The sequence below is a fragment of the Pseudopipra pipra genome, chromosome 2, assembly GCF_036250125.1.
Source record: "Pseudopipra pipra isolate bDixPip1 chromosome 2, bDixPip1.hap1, whole genome shotgun sequence".
NCBI lineage: Eukaryota > Metazoa > Chordata > Aves > Passeriformes > Pipridae > Pseudopipra > Pseudopipra pipra.
In genome coordinates, this window is record NC_087550.1 from 87,033,377 (window position 1) to 87,054,177 (window position 20,801).

Below are 20,801 nucleotides of genomic sequence, written 5' to 3' on the forward strand. Positions count from 1 at the left end.
TACCCATTCTGTGATTCTGTATTTTATTTTAAACAAATAGGAAGAGAGGATGCAATGGGTCCTGCAGGGGTAAAACAAGCTTTATGCTTCCTATCTACCCTCTGTGGAGCAACACCTCTAAGACTGTGGATGCCACTTTGGGTACAATGTCCCAGTATGAACAAAAATTTTATCCTTTTTTAACATCTTTCCAAATATACTGCTCTTAGCAAATCCATATCACAGCCAGATAGCAAACTCTGTTAAAAGTTTTAGGTCCTGATAAGAAATATCTTGAATGGTAAAGGTGGCAGTAAGTTAAGAGAGGTAGTAGAATCTCATGTCACTGGGATATAGGGAAGTTTGCCTAGTGGGACACTTGAAGAGGTTGCTTTACTGGAGGCAGCAACTCCTTTATAAAAGGGAGTGAAAAAGGATGTTAAAGTACTTTTTACTCTGAAGGATTGGTTTATGATATTGGTTAAGAAAATTCACAACAGAATTCTTTAAACATCTACCTTTCACTGTAGTTTCTGTTTAAGTGACCACATTTGCCACTTACATACATGCTATAATTTATCACTCATATCTAATTCAGCAAACTAAGTAAGGTATGCACTCAGGAACTTCTGTACTGAAAAAACATCTGCAGAGGAAAACTCAGGTGCAAATTAAATTATTTCATTTGACAGTCCTCAAGAAACAGTTGAAAATTTTTCACCTCTCTTTCTGCAGCAATTATGAGATGTGATCTTCATTCAAATAGTTTGCAGGCCAAAGAAATTGTTCCTATGGAGAGATTAGCACTTCTCATTTTGTTTCTCCTATTCCTGCAAAGTGAATCTATAAACAGTCTATTATTTATGCAGAACAAATTTATTCAGTCACTTTATGTTTGCAGTATTCTGACTGTATTTTCTGTTTTGGCTTGAGGTTTTTATTTTTCTTTTCCTTTCCCAGCTAGTTTCAAGCTTAGCTTATTAGCCTCAAAAAGATTTGGTTCTGTCCAAGTGTTGATAATCAACCTTCTAGACATAATAATGCATTCCAGCTCTGCAACTCACCACAGATTTTCTTCATCTAACATTGTAAATAAACTCTTTCAAACATGATAGTAACTTTACAGTAGATGCTTAAAGTACATAGCCTCTTTATGTTCTAGTTTAGTACGAAGTTAACAAGCTTTAATAATTTATTGTATCCTTGCTTCTGTTTTCTCCTAATTCTTTCCTTTTGTGTATTCTAGGTTTTGATTCCAATTTCTTTGTACGTATCCATTGAAATAGTTAAAATCTGCCAAGTATACTTTATTCATCAAGATAAAGATTTATATGATGAAGAAACAGACTCTCAACTGCAGTGCCGAGCTTTAAATATCACAGAAGACTTAGGGCAGGTGCAGTTTATCTTTTCCGACAAGACTGGGACACTTACTGAAAACAAGATGGTTTTCCGAAGATGCACTGTTTCTGGAACAGAGTATTCCCATGATGATAACGGTGAGCTCATGGTCTTGTTTTCTATCTAACAATTGTACCTTGGGCAATCTGAAGTAGCTATAAAAGTTGCTGTAATCTTAAATCAAAAAGAAAAACAAAAGAAATTGCACATGTGCACACTCAGCAAACTCCATAACAGCTGTTTTCGGATTAGAGTAATTTGATGGCTGTGTTCAGCTAGCAATGACAATCTTATCAGAGAATTCTGTAATACCTAGTACAAGTATGTTGTCAAGACAGTTAAAGCTTCTGGCTTTAGCTCTTGATGTAATAAAGCACTTGAGCACATGGCTAATTTAAGCAAATTGAATAGTGCTACTGGTATCACAATCATTTGCTGTGTTTGAAGTATACAGTGTAAAATAACAGCTTTAAGCATACAGCCAGATTAGCGTCTGATTGAAACACGGAATGAGATTATCTTTTTGTACTGCGAAATAAATGTAAACAAAGCTGCAGGTTTACATACTAGCAAGAGACATAATCTGATCAAACAGCATATTTTATGTTACCTTTGTCAGATTCTTTTCAGTGCTCCTGTGTGACAGGTGTCTGTCTCAAGGTATCTTCACTGCTGTGTGAACACTGCAGTTGAGAGAATATCTATAAGTATCAGGTTCTTGAAACAGTAAAAAGTCACTGTTTGTCACAAGGAAATGTTAGGATTGTTACCCCTGTCAACCCTGTCACCTCATCACCCTTTTAAAATTCTGAACTAATTTCCAATTTTGTGATTTGTTTGTAATTTGTGGATTTTTTCTCTAATATTTTTTTGTTATAATTTTTTAAATAATCAATCTTAACTCTTCAAATCACAGTCTGTATTCAGGAATATATTGACAGCTACAATATTGCATTCCCGTTTGCAAAAAATAAGTTTCTTATTCTACGCAACATATAAAGATCACTTATTAGAAAGTTTTCTCAAAGACCACTACAGAATTTCTGTTTACAAATAAGATACAGAATAAGAGAGATAGTAAAAATAGACTGGGAAACCTAAAACACACTTTAGAAAGATGATAAGATTTCAAATTGGAACAAGATATTTTGAAGTTTCGGATTCTGCAAGGATTGTTCTTTTTTTTCTCCTACTTTAAAGTAGTACTGAGACCTTACAGTTAATGCACTCTTTTTTTAAGAAATTGGTTGTTTGGGTAGTGTTACTATCCCAGTGTTACAGAAAAGAATTCAGCAGGGAGAAGCTGTGACTTCCTACTTCTGCACAGTAGGTAAGAAAGAGAGAAGAATTAGAACCAGGAGTATGTTGCTGTACTCCTGATACTGCTTGTGACACTCTGATTATTAATTCTTTTTTACTTCTTCCTTGCCATTGATCATTTGCTTGTTCATGCTAATTTCCGAGTGTACTTCGTTCCTTCTGGGAATGATGGTATTGCCAACTGAAATAGTGCAGAAAGATGGTATTTCTGACTGAAACACTGCATTTTTAAGAGCTTGGTATCATCAGCTAATATGTAGACTGAACTGAGGCTCCTGAATCTGAGTGTTGAGTTTTCAGATCTTTTTTCTTCAAATGTAATGTGTTTAACAGAAATCTTAGTTTGTGCATGCTTTCTCTTATGATTTCAGATTGCAATATAAATGTTAGTGAAAGAAGAGTGAATTTCACACAAACAGAGGTGTCAAATAAATACATAAACTAATTCTTTTTTCAGTCATTCTTTTCACCTTTGGCTGTGTTTGGGCTTTCTTGTAACTCCAGTCACTATAAAACTTCTGACAAATACAATTTTTAAATCGACACAGCATTTATACACAGTACCTTTACACAGTATTTTATTATTTTTTTCTCCTCTACAGAAAGTAGATCTATTCTTTAAATAGTGATAATTTCTGTTTATTATGTTTTCTATAATCAGTGTTAATAACACAGTGAAAACTATTCTTCCTTCAAGTATTTTGTTAGCTCAGTTCTGCAGTCTGATTTTATAACCATAAGTTATTTTTTCTGCTGATGAAACCTTCTTGTTTAGGTAGAAAATGTCTATCTATCACAGCTCTTTCTAGTTTTATGGTGTGCATTAACAACATATCATTGCCGTGTGCTTACCTGCAAATGATTTGTCAGCTGCTTTTCTGTGTCTTATACCAGAGTTATCTGAATTTTCCTCATATGTATAGGGGTATATGTTATAACTGACACCATCCTGCTCTGCACCTGAGGTTTTGTTGAAGATTTCAAGAATTAGAAAATTCTAAAATCTTTCACTTAGCAAGAGACCTAAGGCTGCCATATATGCAAGAAAACCAAGTCAAATGCCTCTGTCTTTTCTTATCTATTTCAAAGACAATCTTGTGTCTTTCTTCGCTTATATGAGTATTTTTTTCAGGAATGGTGGTTTGTTACTTGGAGTGAAACTTTGAGCAGTGCTTTAGATTAAGAAATTAGTTTAAAATTATTGTACATCAATCATGATTCAAAAGCTGAAGATAACAGGTCATTTTCTACTGTAAAAATAGATAGCTCTGGATGGAAATATCCTTGTTCTGAGCTCCTTGGCCTAAGTTTGTTATTCTGCTATGGCTGGGTAGCAGTGCCTGTTACTCCAGTTGCTTGGCTCTGCTCATGATAAGATCCTGTTTTCAGTTATGGATAGCTTTACTAAACTTTTAACTGTTTGGTTCAAGTTTTCCATGCCAGATGTTTGCCTCAGGCATAAATTCTGGGAGAGAAATTTCAGTTATAGCAGCACCATTCAGCCATATCAAACAACAAGGGTAAGATGTAGCACACCTTTTTTTTCCATGGTAAGACTTTCTGGCGAATTTTTCTCTGAAGTCATTTGGAGGCCCTATGTTCTGGGGCTGAGCCATGCACACACATGGGGGGGACAGTTATGTCTACACTGGCAGACTGAGCTCTGAAATTTCTTCACTTTGGAACTTTTCTTTTGAAGCATTATTTTCAGCATAATCCAGGACTACTGCATGTCTATTAATTACTCAACCAACAGATTGTGCATAACCTTCATAAATTTTCTCTAATACTGCATTATAAGCTTTTCTCCCTAAAATTTATTCACAGTTATGAAAAATTATCCCATTCTTTTATGTCCTAGGGATTGTTATTATACTGTAGTTATCATCAGCATATCTCTGTTCCATCCACTAGTGCATTAAGCAAGGCACGTGACTTCCCTTAAATGTAGCTTGGTCCTTCCCCTTTGTCATGGTTTGAGATAGTCCCAAAATCCAATTCCCTAACTCCATCCCCCCTCCCACATCTCAGCCTAATGTGAGATGGGCTCTTCCAGACAAAACACACCAGACTCAAAGTGGGGGAAAGGGAATATATTACAATGACTGTACAAATAAATACCATATCACATTATACACATGATCACAACTATCTCTACCATGACATATGTATTTACAATGATCAGATCTCTTCTCCCCTCCAAATAAAAGTCCAGGAGGGAAAGAAGGACAGATCCCTTCCAGTCTCTGAGCAGCAGCATCTTCTGAGGCAGCAGGGTTCTTTCTGTCTTCTCCACATGCAGCAGTAACTGGGTTGTTGTAGCTGGATCTCTGTTCAACATACACAAGGGGGTCTCCAAGCCCCTCGGCTCTCCTTCGGTCCAAGCGAAGGCCTCACCTGTGGACTGCCAGCAGGGACAAGACTCGCATCACGACAGGCATATCACGAAATGCAGGGGCATCTTCGTGAAAGTCCCTTCCTCAGGGGATTCAAATTCCCGTTTGCAGAGCTCCGTGCTCTGTCTCTCAGGCTGCCACCGTGGCAGCAGTGCAAGGGGGGGGAGCCAAGGTCAACTCCCCCCGCATTCCATCTGGCCGTCCCGGTCCAGCTCTGGGACGTCTCTTGAGCTTCTCAGCTCCTCTCTCTCTCCGGTGCTGCATGTCTGAAACTCTTCTCCTAAATAGGAGTCCATGTCCCTCTTCTCCAAGAGGGTCTCCAAGGGAGTTTTGGGGAATCTGGTATCAGTCTTACCCCAAACTCTGTCTCTCAGCTGCTGGCTCTCTTTCTCCTGGCTCTGTCTTCCAGGAGTCCTTTCTCTGGTGCTGCATGTTGTTTCTGCTGCTCCTTCAGTTCAGGTCCTTATCAGTCCTGGCTCTCTGCTACCGTTTCTCTGGTCAGTCCCGGCTGCTGTCTGTGCCCATGGAGAAAACATTCTCCCGGCATAACTACAGGCACCTAGCCCAGCTTTATGCTGTTCCAGGTCCCTGCAGCCCCCCAGCCAGGGGCTGGAAGGGGGCCAGAGGCCCCAAGGGGCTCAGAGCCCCTACCTCGTGGCCCTACAACATGGCCATCTCTCCTCAACAACCAAAACTACAACTCTTCTCTTCCGGTGAGTTTGTGAGATGTTGACATTTCTGCAGGAGCGCCCATTGGGTAGAATTTCAAAACTTCTAGGGTTTCCACCCCTTGGGGTCTACCACTTCTCTTAGCCTCTGGGGGAAAACAAGATTCAAACCTCTACCTGTGTGTGCAGTGCACAATTTTTTGGGTTTGGGAGCTACTTAGAAGGTATACGCTCTGCTGTGTTAGGTTTGGCATGTTTGAGGTGGCATGTCTTTTTCTTGAGTGGTCTTTGGAAATTTGTACCACAAAGCTGTATAAATTCCCCATGTGAAAGGTGAGCTTTATGATTGTGAGGGAGAGTTCTGTTTTGCATCAGACACGGATATGTTAATCATGGTTTTCATCACAGAGGCTTATGCAGACCTTATGCAGGGTTGAAGCAATTGCATTCTTCTAGAATAAAAACTGAAACCCTGAGCGAGACAAGGGAAACAAGGGACAGTTTCATGAATTTGCTGAAGAAAATATTTTCCTCCAGAATTCTCTATTAGCTCTAAGTTTCTTATGAGGTATGCGCAGGAGTATTGCATTGTTTTAGTCTAGACAAGAGGTGACAAAAACATGAATAATAGAGGACAATAAATTGCGCTATTGTGGGACAGAATCTCTTGGCCAACTGGAGGTAGTACAAAGTATTACTCATGGGTACTGCTATGTGAGAGCTTAGTGCCGAAGAGGAATCCAGGAATGCTTGTGAAGGCTGTAGGAGAAAGTTTGAGCATGCTCACCGACATTTCCATGATGCAAGCGCTATAAAATATTCATCACTGTTGAAGTCACAGTATTTTGGTGGTGGATTATGCACGTATTTGGATCAAAATATGGGAATTCATGCTGCATGTTTGGGTCCTGGGGAGGCTATGTTGATAGGGATGGGATTCTACTGACCTATTTGTAGTTATTTGCATGGAAGATAGTCATCCAATAACCTTACAGGTAGTGAAGAAAATTAAGCATTTGTGGGATATAATTTATCAGGCTTGTTGTTCGTCTGTGATGGTTCTCCACTACATGTCTATATCTCTGTGGTTTGGAATTCTCAATACAGATGAAGAGAATTCTCACCTCATGTCTGTGTGACCTGAGTTCTTAATTCTGCTCTGTGGTCTCTTCCAAAGTTTATTCTTGATTTGCAGTGTTAATTCAGGAGCAAGATATGTCATGGGCCTCTCCAGTTGAAGAATGATCGTCCCATTCATAAATTTCCTGGGTATTTATGCAATGCCCATTGGCACTGTACTCTGGTTAAATCCCAGAATTATTCTTCCAATTAATACTACCTTCTAGCCCAAATGAATGTTAACACCAAAAAAACCGCACAACAACAATAATAACAACAACCACAAAAATCCACAAAAAACCCGAAGGAGTTGTTTCCCTATATGGCAAATTGCATGGCCATTCCATTAGCTCTTCCATTCAGGCTAGTAGACAGCTTCTAACAATTCTTGGAACTGGCCATGCCCCAAGTCTGTGTGCTAATTCCAGAGACAGTAAGTCCAAAAACTGACGGTGCTTCTGAAAGTTGTTACGTGATTTAGCTACAACCAGATGGTCCTGGCCCGACATTTGTCCTAGTTGTTTTCCAGATGCTGAATTAATCACACTCTTGCCTATGGGATGTGATCTCTGTTTTTCTAGTTTTAGCTACCCATTGCATGAAACTGTTGACAAAACATGAGTTGAATCTCCATGAATACAACCACACAAATCTGAAAAATCAGAATTTTTCAGTCTTTGAATTCCTCCCCCTTCCTTTCAATGACTATGAAAAAAAACTCTAGACAACATAATAATAAGAGAAGTTTATAGGAATGAAGGCAGATGATGAAAACCTCGGTGATTTTTCTCTTGCCTAGCAAAGTTTCTTAATCACTAAATCTAAAAAAGAGTTTCTGCTTTCCACCTTTTCTTGATAAAGGTTGGCTAGCAAGTAATTTTCATAGGAAAGTGCATTATGTTAAAAAAATCTCTTTCTTAGTTTGGGGGCCTGTTTTGTAGTGGAGCTTTCTTACTCTTTTTGCGTGTAGTCAAGAGAACATAGACTGCATATTCCAGCCATGCTGGAGAATTTGATTTTTTTTTTTCTTTTAAAGGCATAAAAATCAAAAAAGCCTTTTCCATAAATGCAGCTGTTGCTTCCAAGGGGACTTACCTGCCACCTTTACAATTTGACAATCTTCAGAAACCAGAATAGTCCATTTAGGGCTTCCCCAGAAAGCTCAAAACCTTTAGCAGAACTGGGTGCTTCAGGCACTCTGTATAACTTGTTTGTAGTTTCTCTTTACATTTTTTATTGCTTTTCGAAAAATTTTCATTGATAACTAAGGAGAGAATCAGTATGAGCAGATGTAGAACACATTGGGAGTGTCCCATTTTAAATCCTATAAAAAACAGAATAACTCATATTTAGAGACAAGGAATACTTTTCTCTAAGCATATACCTACACTGACAATTTTTCTGAAAAATTTCAAGAAAAGAAGGAATTGTCTCTATTTCTAAATGGAGTAAAGAGTTCTTAATGAAGGACTTAAGGTTATTAATGCCAAGAGGTGAGAGGAAGGGAAATCTTGGTGTTTTCTGATCTCAAGATTTGTCCTTACAGGGAAGTTCTTGAAAAGTGAATTAAGATTATGTTAGCACACTTGTACAAATTTATAGCATGCTAGCTACTTGACTGAATCTTTATGTAGACACTAGAGTGCACTTCAAAGTGAAATAAGCTTGCACTTACAAAATAATTAGGAAATAAAGTGGTGCAGTGGTGTGAGTAAGTGCTGCACATCTAGATTTACTTCAAGATAGTTTAGTAACAGTTCAACAGTTTGAGGCAAAATGGAATTTTCCCATAGTGAAATAGGGCCCACACACTGACAGCTGAATTATTCTGGTTTAGGAGGTCTGCCATTTTATTCTGCTGGAAGGAAAGTTCTTTACAGCTTCCTGATCCTGTGTTTCTAGACAGTGGAACATCTGGCTGTGTGGCAACTGTTGCCTACAAGATTCAGGGAGAAAAAAAACTCCAGGGCAATTTAAGGAGGAGGTAAGATAAGGGAAGGTTTTAATGAAGCTGCTCAGGCTCAGGCACCTGCCTCCTGACCCAGGTGCTACAATTTTTACAATTATGTCCATCTGATCCCTGTCCGTCCACCCCCCGGCCTTTGCCTCGTTCCGCCCCCCTACCCTCCCCTCGGGAATTGAGTCTGGGGGCGTTTTAGGACCCTCTCTTCCTCATCTTCATCTTCTTCAGCCTTGGAGGCTTTCCAAAGTTCTGGGTTTGAAGGTTGCTTTGGCTGAGTAATATCTTGTTTTCCAGGCCAGGGGGCAGATGTTCTTAAACAGAATGAAGGCCTGCCTTGAAAAAGAGACTAAATATGCTGCTGGAATTTAGGGGGAATTGATATAGAATGGGGTAATAGAGTTGGATATGTGTAACTACTATGCTAAAGGGTAAGGGATGTAATACAGCTACTTCTTAAACCTACATTCACTAAATAACTATTTCTAAAACCTATAAAAATTAAAAATCAAAAATTCCAAGGCAACAGATCCCCCCTGTATCTGTCATAGATACCTTGTCATAGAACATAGGCATGGAAGATAAAACAGAAAAAAGCAAAGTCAAAATGAAATTAAAGAAATGGTTTTTTAAAATAAAAGAATGTATCTTCAAATACTTAGCAACTATTACAGAAGTGTTATTTATAGCTTCCTGTTGTCTTCAGAAAGATGGAAGAGAGTTAATGGAATAAGTATTAATTATTGTTTCTTCTTTATGCCATAAATATAAAATTAACTGGAGCATAGTAAAATTTGACTTTCATGAATTGCATTGCTGTGTTTTCAAAGTTGTTTGTGTCCTTGCCCTTAATAAGAAACTCTATTGAAGGACATCAATTTTCAGTGCTGAAACTGAAAAGCATCCCACAACAATGTCTTTCAGGTTATCATGTTCACAGGAAAAGGTTCTGAATTGGAGAGGGCTGAGTGGGTGGAGAGAGCAGCATGTTCCCAAAGAAGCACTCTATGCACAGCTGAAGCAATATGAACCTTAACCGTAGCATAATGATTGAACTGGGTTTCATTATTTCTTCAAACTTCTTAATTCTTGCTGCATAATATGTAAGAGCACTTGAGAAAATGTCGAAAGGTGCTCAGGCCTGGTTTTTGTTGTCAAGCTTACTTTGGTATAAACTGAAATAACACCATTTGTATCAAAAGAATTACATTTGACTTGGTTAAATGAGGTTCTAGTCTAGTTCATAGTACCCCTTTTCCTCCTTTTTCTCAATGGCAGGAACAATTAAATCAATGTGCTACAATGAAAACCTATATAGAGAGCAAGAGATAGGTATTATTACATAGACTAAAAAGGACTATGCTGTTGATATAATGCTAATAAATAAGATGAGTGCTGCATTAGAAAACAGCAGCTGTGTTGTATAAACAAAATATTTTTAGATGTAATGCAAGAAAGAAGAAAGAGCAATGAGGAATCCAGAGATATGGTATGCAAGCATAACAATGTATTGTACATGAAATGCATTCTCTGCTTAACCATGGAGTTTTTATACATGGAATAAAATGATTCAGTTCAGGGTCTTTGAGGTCTTATATTTCAATACGTGTTTTCAGAGCAGAAGCTTAAATTAGGTATGATTATTTAAGAAAATATGTCCTTTTTTAAAAAACTCTGTTCAGAAAGAAGTTGGACCAACTGGCTAGCACATTTTGCAAAGCTGAAGTAAGTAATTGTAGCCAGTCCTTTCCCAGGGAATATACCCGTTATGAGATGCAGCAGCACAACATTCTATCAGTGTACCATTCAAATGTCTAGCATCTACAGGGAAAAGATTATCCCTAAGGCAAATACAAACCTTTTTTATGCTTTTCTTCAGAGTAGCCATGTCCACACATCGTGCTGACTCTGCTCAAGACTGATTTTGCTGCTGAGAGCCCTAGTAAAAATGAGGCACAAAAATGTTTTTTGTATGATTTATTTAAATCTTAAATGTTGGTAAAGTGCAGAAAACGTTAGAGATGTGTCATCTTGAGCAATGTTTTTTCAGCCTGGAGTTTGCAGCATGTAACTGGGAGCCTGCAGAAGATAATGAAGGCAGAGCTTGCGCTGTCAGACTGGGCGCTGCCCTCACACAAGCCTCATCCCGGGATGTACACTCCATCATATCTCCCCAGATGTGCACTCCATTTTACCTCCCCAGTGCAGAGAAGGACAAAAGCCCTTCAATGTTCTGCTGCATTCTGGTTTTTGAGGCGTCATCCTAAAGAAACACACTGTGATGTCCACATGGCTCCCTCCTTCCTTTCTTCCTTGAATGCCTGGGTTTTCTTTGAAAGGAACCTGTGATACTGGGGGGAACAGTGAGCAGTCCGGCTCTCATCTTGATCGAGGGCCTGGATCTGTGCTTAGTATATGCTGCAGATCACTTTGGGTCCTTGGTGCAGATTTCTTCTTATACAGACAAACCTATAATCAATTGAATTAAATTCACAGTATAGGGATCTTCATTTCCACTGGGAAAATGAATAGAGGCTTACAGAGCAGAACAAAGTGGAAAGTAGTGGGCAGGAGTCCTAGGACAGCTTAGAACTGTGCTAGCCCAAAGTATGTGCAAGAAGTTGCAGCAGCCTGTGCAGGTGGAATGAACTATGTCTATGGCTCTTTCTACCTCCATTGTCTGAATTTTCTGCCAGCAGGAGCCAGAGTGCAGTGGAAGATGTTGCATACCTGGGCATTCAGTTAGAGCAACGACCAGGTGTGCATTCATGTCCAGCACTTGGAAACTCTCCCATTTCCCATATTTCAGACAAAGCCTAACGTATTCCAGATGGAGCTGAAAAAAACTGATTTACGATACTGTACTGATGAAGCTATCACCGTGTACTGTGTGTGGTCTGGTTTTAACTCCTCCAACTGCTGTCTGACAGCTAAAACATGTTTGGAAATTGTAGCGCATGGTGAGGATGGGTTTTTCTTTGATCGTAAAGCTAGCTACGTTACAAGTGATCCTGTGCCAAACTCACCCTATGTAATGCAAGATTTTTCTCAGGAAGTATTTTGAAAGAATTTTTTTCTTTTATTTTGTTAAATGCCTTAATAATTAACCTACATTATAGTGATTTACCATTTGTTATTAGCCAAATCTAATTTGTTACACTAGAGAGGGAAAACAAAGCTGAGCCACAAGTATGTAACTTGTACTGTATATCTGGATAGTGTGGATTATTTTGAAAGTATAATGAAGAGCCTTTCAATTAATACATAATGAAGGAATAAATAGATACTCGTTAAAGTGGCATTTGTCTGCCTAATGAATAACCCAGATTACTAAATGCCCATGGTCTTTAGGAATGAAAAAATATGTTATCTGTCAGTTAGAGCTAAACAGAGCCTGTCATTAGACGGGCAGGATTCCACAGCTGTTTCACACCTCTTCTTTCTGTTTTCTTTTTGATTTCTGTATATCAAACTGCCAGAATTGGTTTGTTAACATTGTTTTAGTTGGATTCTTGACTGAGGAAGCATTCATCTAAGATACATCATTTGAAAAAACTCTTTTATTCTGTGTAAACCATTGCAGCAAATGGCAGTAGAAACAAGTGTTGCAGCAGGTGAGGGTACCCTCATTTTCCTACTACGTGCTGCATTGTCCTGCCTGTCATGCAGAGAGAAAGGGACAGACTCCCAGGTAGTTTTAACACTAGGCTCGGATTCAAGAACCTGTGTTCATATCTCCACTCTGCAACAGATTGCCCTGACCTTGAACAAGGCTTTTTACACTGTTTGTAGCTCATCTCTGTATATAAAATAAAGGCAGTAGTGCTCTGTAGATGTGTTGTTCTGAGGACATTTCAGATGTCAGTTAACTGGTACTTGGAAGATGTGACATTTTTGCTGGAAAATACTTTCTGTGAAATTTCTGTTTTCTGTTGAAAAGGACAGGAAAATTTTCTGGATTGTTTGTTTCCTACTCATACTGCAAGTGAAGACCAAATTAGTTGGTTGATTTCATCAGGCAGAGCTGTGGAATAGTCTGTAGGAATGCAGTGAATTACTGCAAAGCCTAACTGCCTTTCAGAGCGTGATGATAAGGGAGACACTTTATTGTGTTACATTTCTAATTATGTTATCTGTATCCTACATTAGATACTACCATTCAATTAAGACTACACTTTGTTATCTCCTGATAACGGAATCATTCATTATTACTGTGAAAGCACAGTATAATATTAAAACCGGATCAGTTGAACAAAGTCATGATGTCCCTCTCCCTCCTTCTAAGCCACATTTGTTCCTCTTTATTTTTACTGATAGCCAAGCGCTTAGCAATGTACCAAGAACCTGATTCTGAGGAAGATGAGGCAGCCCCAAAAGGAGGAACTCTATCCCAGCGCGATAGTATCTGCAGCCATCAGAGCATCAAAGTAATACACAGGAGCCAGAGCACCAAAACCCACCGGCGCACAGGTAGCAGAGCTGAAGCAAAAAGAGCAAGCATACTCTCAAAGCACACTGCATTCAGTAGCCCAATGGTAAGTCATGAGAACTAAATGCACAATGTCCTGAATCTTTTAATAGAACTCTTTTCTTAAAAAAAAAAAAAAAAAAAAAAAAAGGTAAAGAAATCTGTAACACATTATGTACTTCTTATAGACTTCATTTTGGTGTTTTTGCTTCTGCAGTCACAGCTGTTTGTACAAAAACAATCAAACGTTGGCATAGATCTTATCTAAATACCTTTCCTGTGGGAACAAGCTGAAGGTAAAGACAATCTGAAACCTTTGGGTTTAGTTACACCTTGATTTTGGAAAGAAAATTTATGCCTTGCTTTTATCTACAGAAGCTGAAAGTACAGTAAGGTTTGAGGTCAAGGGCTCTAATTGTTCTGCATATGCCTCTTTTCTCTTTTGTCTGAGGATTTTAAAACTAGCAAGTGCTGGGGTGGACACTATGTATTTCAATTCTCAGACACTGTTGACATACACCATAAAATCATTTTTAGTGTGTTTCAGTGGTTATCAAACTTTTGCATGTGTTGTATTTTAAAAAGTAAAAATCTTTACATTTCAAAATGATGGTGAGTTAATGTCCTTGCAACTTCATTTTGTTTATTTTATACTGTTGTAATTCTGTAGGAGTTTTAAATGAGCTGAATGGTAATAAGAGAGGAGGGAAGCCAAATCTTGTCTATCTAGGGGTTTTGCATTGTTGCACTGTTAACACAAATTCACCCTTAAAGCAAATTACAAATATGGACAATTGAAAGATGCTGTTTGCACTGCTGGAACTTCTTGATTTCAGTCAAGAGTAAGCTCTTTTGATAAAATTCCAAGCTGCAGTTTTTACACATGGGGTTCTGTGGTTACTCATATTCATCAACTGCTGAGCATCGGGAGATAAAATTCTACTGAGAAAAGAGGCTTAGATCAGTTTATCTTTTAATCTTTTGTATCTTTGCCTCTGCCTGTGTTAAGAAGTACTGGAGTTTGCTCTCACAAGAAATATATTAAATAAGTGGAAAGTACTGATGAAATAAACTTGAAAGTGCTCTGTGTTTCAATGTAAAAAACCCACATGAATTAACTTCAAATGTGTGGATGGTTGTTGTTCTCTAACAAACAACCGAAGATGGTTTCGTTTTATTGTTCTGATGTAAGGCCAAGCTTTAAATGTCATTGCTGTCTATTTTTTCCACACTTTTGGTCTCTGTAGTGTACCACTCTTTAGTAATAGATAATATATGTCTTGAATTAGACAGAAGAGAGGGAGGAAAATTAGTATGTAACTCTTCTCCTATCCACTCCCTCCAAAGTAGATAAATATTGCTGTTATAATTATCTGTAGTGAAAAAGTTAGTAACACATTACTCACATTTCCATTTCTACCAGTAGGCTCACTGTTAACTGTTTATGGTCTAGAATGGGTGTCTTACAGTTCTTCCCACCTCTGCTCTGCGGTGTAAAGCCAGTACAAAATTCTTGAGATTGACACTGCTTTGGATGTTTTAATTTCTTGTTGCTGCTTTGGAAATTTGCAGAATCACTGAATATTAAACACTGCTATTTATTCTTAGGAAAAGGACATCACACCTGACCCAAGGTTGTTAGAAAAGGTGAATGAATGTGCAAAGCATCTGGAGGTCATGAGGAGCCATGAAAAGCCATTATCCCATCTGAGTCCAGAACTATGTGACGTTTTTGACTTCTTCATAGCTTTGACTATATGTAATACAGTTGTGGTTACTGCACCGAATCAGCCCCGACAGAAGGTGGGTTAAAGAAACAGAAAAAGAGAGTTTAAGCTTCTTTTGTCTTGATACTAATTTATCTTGTAAGCTAGGGAAACTAAAACCTCCTGTTCTAGTGAGAGACAACTAAAACTAGTTGTGAGAAGACTTGTAGAACCACTGTGTGACTCAGAGGGTTTAGTGAAGCATTAGCTGAATAGAGTATGTCAGCTATTTCACTTACATCCATGGCAAGATATGCTTTCATCAACAGTTTCAAGGTACTTCTGAAACTTCCCTGATTTCTTGTACTGTAACGTATTTATTTAATAAGCATAAATATGTCTGTGTGTATGGAAACTGATTTGTAAATGTTCAAGATTTACCAGAAAAGGATATAGGCTGTCAGTGAATATTTTGTATGTAGGGATTAAATTAAGAAAAGGCTGAGACATTTTTTAAAATGTTTTAAAAGAGAATATACTTGAAAAACATCACTTAAAACTTTCAAATTATATAAAAGATGCATCTTAAGCTCATTATGAGAAATAATGATCATTACTGCTTAAATTGACCTAAACCACTGTCATTGATGAATGAGAATTTCAAGAATGCAATCCCAAGATGATCTGTAACACAAAACTATAATGGAATGTAATATTAAAGCTTGCCAGCAGCTGGAATTTCCATTTTGGAGAAAATTCTACAATTTGCTTCTGTTCCAGATTGGAATAAGAAGTGAACTAGTCTGCAAAATGATGTGTTTTTGTGCCAAGGAAACATTTGGAGAATGCTCAATTCTGCTGTTTCAGGAATGCTACACTGTTATACAATAATATAATGTATGTTGCTATGAATATGCTATTACTGTTAATACTATAGTATCTGTAGAACAGAATTATGAAAAAATGACATGAATGATAAAACTGAAGCAAAATGCTTTGATGCTGAAAGGTAAGACAGGGGAATTATTTATCTCAACATGTGTCTATTGAGAATGTTGTCAAGATTGGCATATTTTCATAAAACTTTCCTAATACCACACTTCTCATTAGAAAAATCTTGCATGAACTTTTATTTTTTTAATACCTTCGCTGAATATGCACAAAGAATGACTATGTTTCATACTAATGGTAGCTTTTAGTATACACTGCTGATGGTGTTGGTGGTGCGACATTGATAGACTATCCATCAGTCATAGCTGAGGAGGTGAAAGAAGAAAAAACAGTTTTAATAGAAGCATGTGCTTTCACACACAGGTACAATTCTGAAGTTCTAGTAAGTCTGGGGTTTTTTTCATGTTGAGTCAGTTTTGTCCATTTACTTTCCTTTCTCAAAATACAAATACCATTACTTTTTGCTCTCAAAGAAATTCTGCTCTTTATCTGGAGATGGTTAGACTGAATATCCATGTCAGAATTCTTGTATAGCTTTTCTTTGGGGTTTGTTCATTGTTGGTTTTCCTTTCTCTTTTTTAACTTCTCAAGGTTAGAGACCGATTTGAACTAAAATCTCCGGTAAAAACCATTGAAGACTTCATACGAAGATTCACTCCAAGTCGCTTGACCTCTGGATCTAACAGCAGCAGTTCATCTAGTCTAGCTACTAGCAAATCAATGCACAGATTTGGGTTAAGTGTGCTTTCAACTACATCTACGGAGAGCACTTTATTAAAACTGGACGAGAAGCTGGCATACTCTGTGCAGATAAATAACAATGGCTACAGCTCCCAGCAAGGCAGGACAGCTGTGGGGAGTGCACCCGAGGAAGGAGAACTCCGTTATGAAGCAGAGAGTCCAGATGAAGCTGCTCTTGTCTATGCAGCAAGGGCATATAACTGTTCTCTGGTTGGAAGGCTGTCTGACCAGGTATCAGTGGAGCTACCTCACCTGGGAACCTTAAGCTTTGAAGTATTACATACATTGGGCTTTGATTCCGTCAGGAAGAGGATGTCAGTAGTGGTCAGGCATCCTCTCACAGATGAAATAAATGTTTACACTAAAGGAGCAGATTCAGTTATTATGGATCTTCTTCTACCCTGCTCTTCAGGTACACTTCTTACTTACCTTTGGAGTGGGGTTGGGGGGGTGAGGCAGTTCTCTTTAACTGCTGAAGATGTCATCATATCTTATTGCCTTCTCTAGCAAGTAGACCTGCCTGCTTTTGTTGTGAATATAGTGAATGGTAGAATGGCAGCTGTCTCTATTCTTTTATAATATTTTGCTATTATAGCAAATTTTCTGCAACAAATTGAGGGTTCCTTACCTCACAAGAATAAGTCAAAATAATTTCTGTAGAAGAGCTTCTACTAGCAAATTTTATTTTGAGAGAATTTATTGAAACTTTCCAAAGCATTTTGCATTTGTCAGGAAAACCTGACTGCCGGTGCTTGGACAGTTAAGTATTTTATATGAAACCCAAGCACTTCCTATTGCAGATTCCCTCTGTTTCATTTGTGAATCTTTACATTCTTTTGTTGCAATGTGTTGCATAAATAAGCACATTTATATGTGTTTGACTATGGTGCTAAAGGACTACTGAATCAATCAGCCATCAAAACAAAAAGGTTGTGGCAAAAGAAGGAGAGATGCTGTTCAGACAAGAAATCTTGGCTTCAAATACATAGTTGACTAGCAGTAGATGTGAACCCAAAACTTCCCTAAAGAACAGAGAATTCTCCAGCACCCGGATGTCATATGAAACGGGGACAACTTTAAATAGCTACTAATTGTAATCAGTTGGATTCCAGAAGAACTCTGTAAGCTTTCAGAGACACATGGGTTTCAGTTTGCATTAATCAGTTTGCATTAATCAGATTGCATCTAACTTACTGTATTTTCAACCCTGAATTTCATCCAGTGTTTAAAGATTACCCCAGTATGTATGGACAGAGCCCAAAAGCGCTAGAGGTACTTCCCATGTTTGACTAACACATTGACTTTGTGGTTACTTTGACATTAATTGGAGTAAACAATTGTGAAAGACTTACACTGTGTAATTTTAGTTCAGTGAAATACAGAACAGTTTGGCATTAGTGTTCTGTTTACAGCCATATTAATCAAAGCTGAACCAGAAGAATTAAGAACAACTTGTCCTTAACTAAAAGCAAAGTATTCATGAATAATTTTCTAGCAAAGATCTGATATCACAGAAGGCACATAGAGCATCTGTGGAAACTTGTTTCCCTCCAAAGTACTAATACTAATGCAGAATTTGTAGCACTGAGAATTTCTAATAATATACCTAGAAAATAATGTTTGGAAATGAGTTCTCAGAATGGGAACTGAATTTTAAAAGGAAAAGAAGAAATTATTTTATGCCAAATCTTAAATATTTTGTCACCATATAACAGACTACATTTGAAGCTTCAGTGTCCATTAACAGTAGATTCAATGGATCAAGGAATTTTCAGAGAAATTTCAAGCAGGTCTAGGACCCACCTGGGTAAGAACAGTAAAACCAGTCAGAAAAGCAAACAACAACAACATTATCAAAGGTGGTATACATCAGAGAGGGGGAAGCAGAGTTCCTGAAGGTCAGTGTGTTAATGAGCAATTTCTGTAGCTGGGCAAATACAGATTCCACCATCATTACAGACAAGCAAATTCAAGGTGGCTTTGAAACTGTGCGAGTTTTTTTGTTTGATTTTGGGTTTTTTGGGGTTTTTTTGGTTTTCATTTTTAGCCCAAACTGAACTATAAGTTTTAGTATATTTTGCTTTTGCAAGCAATGTAAAGTGCAGGCACTAGAACATGATAAGCAGTTACCCTTGCTTTCTAGTCCTCTTAAACCACTGCTGGCTTCAGTAATTCTGTATGTTTCAGCAGATCTGTCTGAAAAACCTTTGACATTTGTCTTGAGCAGCTTTCACTCCTGGAACTGAATTCGCAGTCTCTGCCTTCAGTATCCTAATGTCAGTGGATGTGTTGTTTATTCCCTCGGGTATGGCATCTTTTTCCCCTTACAGGGAGATCTTTTCCAGGTAAAGGGAGCCTCAGATGATTTATGCTGTGGCTATTATCTATACTGTAGGATGTGTCACTGGTTTCATCCGTGTTCTCTGGTGACAGTGAAACATGAGTGTGAGAGGAGATGTAATGCTACGAGAATTCAGGCATTTATCTTTTCAAGGAAATTACCAATAAGTGAATCGACATTACAATCCCACAGCTTGCTCTTTGCTCTTAGTGCTTCAGGGACATGTGAACTCTGCACCAGTCAAGCCTGTATCTTCAGACTTCGGAGTATTTGTGCCCTTAGACTGAAGGACCGACGCAACACTATTTCCATAATCTCCCAGCTCAAGCACCACATGGCATGACTGGGTCCTGTTAGACACAGAAGTGCCTGTTTGGGAGGAAGAGTATTTTAAAATATGACATGAGGAAGAGCCCAAAATCAGAAGTATTATGTTTTAGCTTCATTTGTGTCTTACAGAAAAGTGTGAATCACTATGAACTTCAGAACTTAGAATGTTTATGAATTGACTCCATTTGCTCTGCCTGTATATCTAGTTAAGACTGTGAACCTGATGTATTCTGATAGCGTACAAACATTTCCAAAAGCCTTGAAATTATTCCCAAGAGTGTATTATTTTTACTTTATCTCAACAGACACTGTGTTCATAAATAAGAAAGTTACTGTTTGAGTCAATACCCAGCTCGCACAGGAACTGTGAACATAAGTCATTGAGAAAACAATGACTGGGCTGGCTTTCTGCAGCTTGAGATTATGGAAGGAAATGAAGCAAGCAGAAGGCCACCAGCGCTCCATCATTTTTCTGGAGAAGATTTACTTGCTACTTTTCACTGACAGGGTGCATGTGGTCACACTGCTCAGCATAGACACTGCATCCCAGATAAAAAGGATCTCCACAGCTGGGTTTTGTCTGCAAGAGATTCCTTCCCCCCTAACTTCTAACTTCAGAGCACGAGATAAATCTCAGGGTAGGACTGATGAGGCACACGAGCAGCTAGAAGGGGGTTTAGCTGTCATTGGTTTGCTGGTGAAGGAGGGAGATGCAGCCTTCCACACTGGAATTGAGAATTCGCACAGAAAATGGTGTGCACATCTCTACTTGTAGAGAATTACTGTCTTTGTTCATTGAAGGAGGTATAAGCATTTGACATTATGATCAATGCATGCATTAGCACCCATGGTATTCAGACGGATCTGAAGTGATTAACACCACGTAACCTTAAAGAGAAAGAAACAACTTTTGATGTGTTTAAGCACCTATTGAAGTTTTCATCATTTGGAATCAGTGAGCCACTGAAATAAGCCACTCCCATATGGGATGTGCAAAAAATATGGCATTTTTCTCTAGAATGGTAAGGTATCACAATAAATTAGGAAGAATGTTTGCCTGCTTTATTGTTCTAAAGTTGAAAAAGATAACTCACTAATACAGGAAGTCTTGAAGAAGGTTTGCTGCAGTACTTCTTCCAGAAAAAAAGTTTCTTATATTACACAGCAAAGTCACATATGCCAAAAAGATTATCATGCACAAATAGAAAAGAAGCTAAATGAAACTGTGTTAGGCTGCTAGTTCTGTATATGCATATTCCACTTTCTGTTGCAGCTGAATCTAGTTGTGAGCTGTTTTAATAGCTTCTGAAGTAAGCTGGTGGTGTGTGTTGGAGCTGCAAGCTATAGTGTAAGAAAAGGCTTTCCAGTTGCAAATAATATTTCTAGGGAAGTTCTTCTGTAATAGCATATCTGTATTGTCC

At 38.2% G+C, this 20,801-nt stretch overlaps 1 protein-coding gene across 3 annotated transcripts in view; it reads left to right on the forward strand.

The window, feature by feature from the left end:
• Positions 1-20,801, forward strand: part of ATP10A (ATPase phospholipid transporting 10A (putative)) — a 113,018-nt gene that overhangs the window by 71,112 nt on the left and 21,105 nt on the right. For all 3 annotated transcript variants that reach the window (XM_064646239.1, XM_064646238.1, XM_064646237.1), the window contains exons 7-10: positions 1,226-1,478; positions 13,161-13,378; positions 14,920-15,114; positions 16,560-17,121. In XM_064646239.1, the coding sequence (XP_064502309.1) occupies positions 1,226-1,478; positions 13,161-13,378; positions 14,920-15,114; positions 16,560-17,121 (1,228 nt within the window). The remainder of the gene's footprint in view (positions 1-1,225; positions 1,479-13,160; positions 13,379-14,919; positions 15,115-16,559; positions 17,122-20,801) is intronic.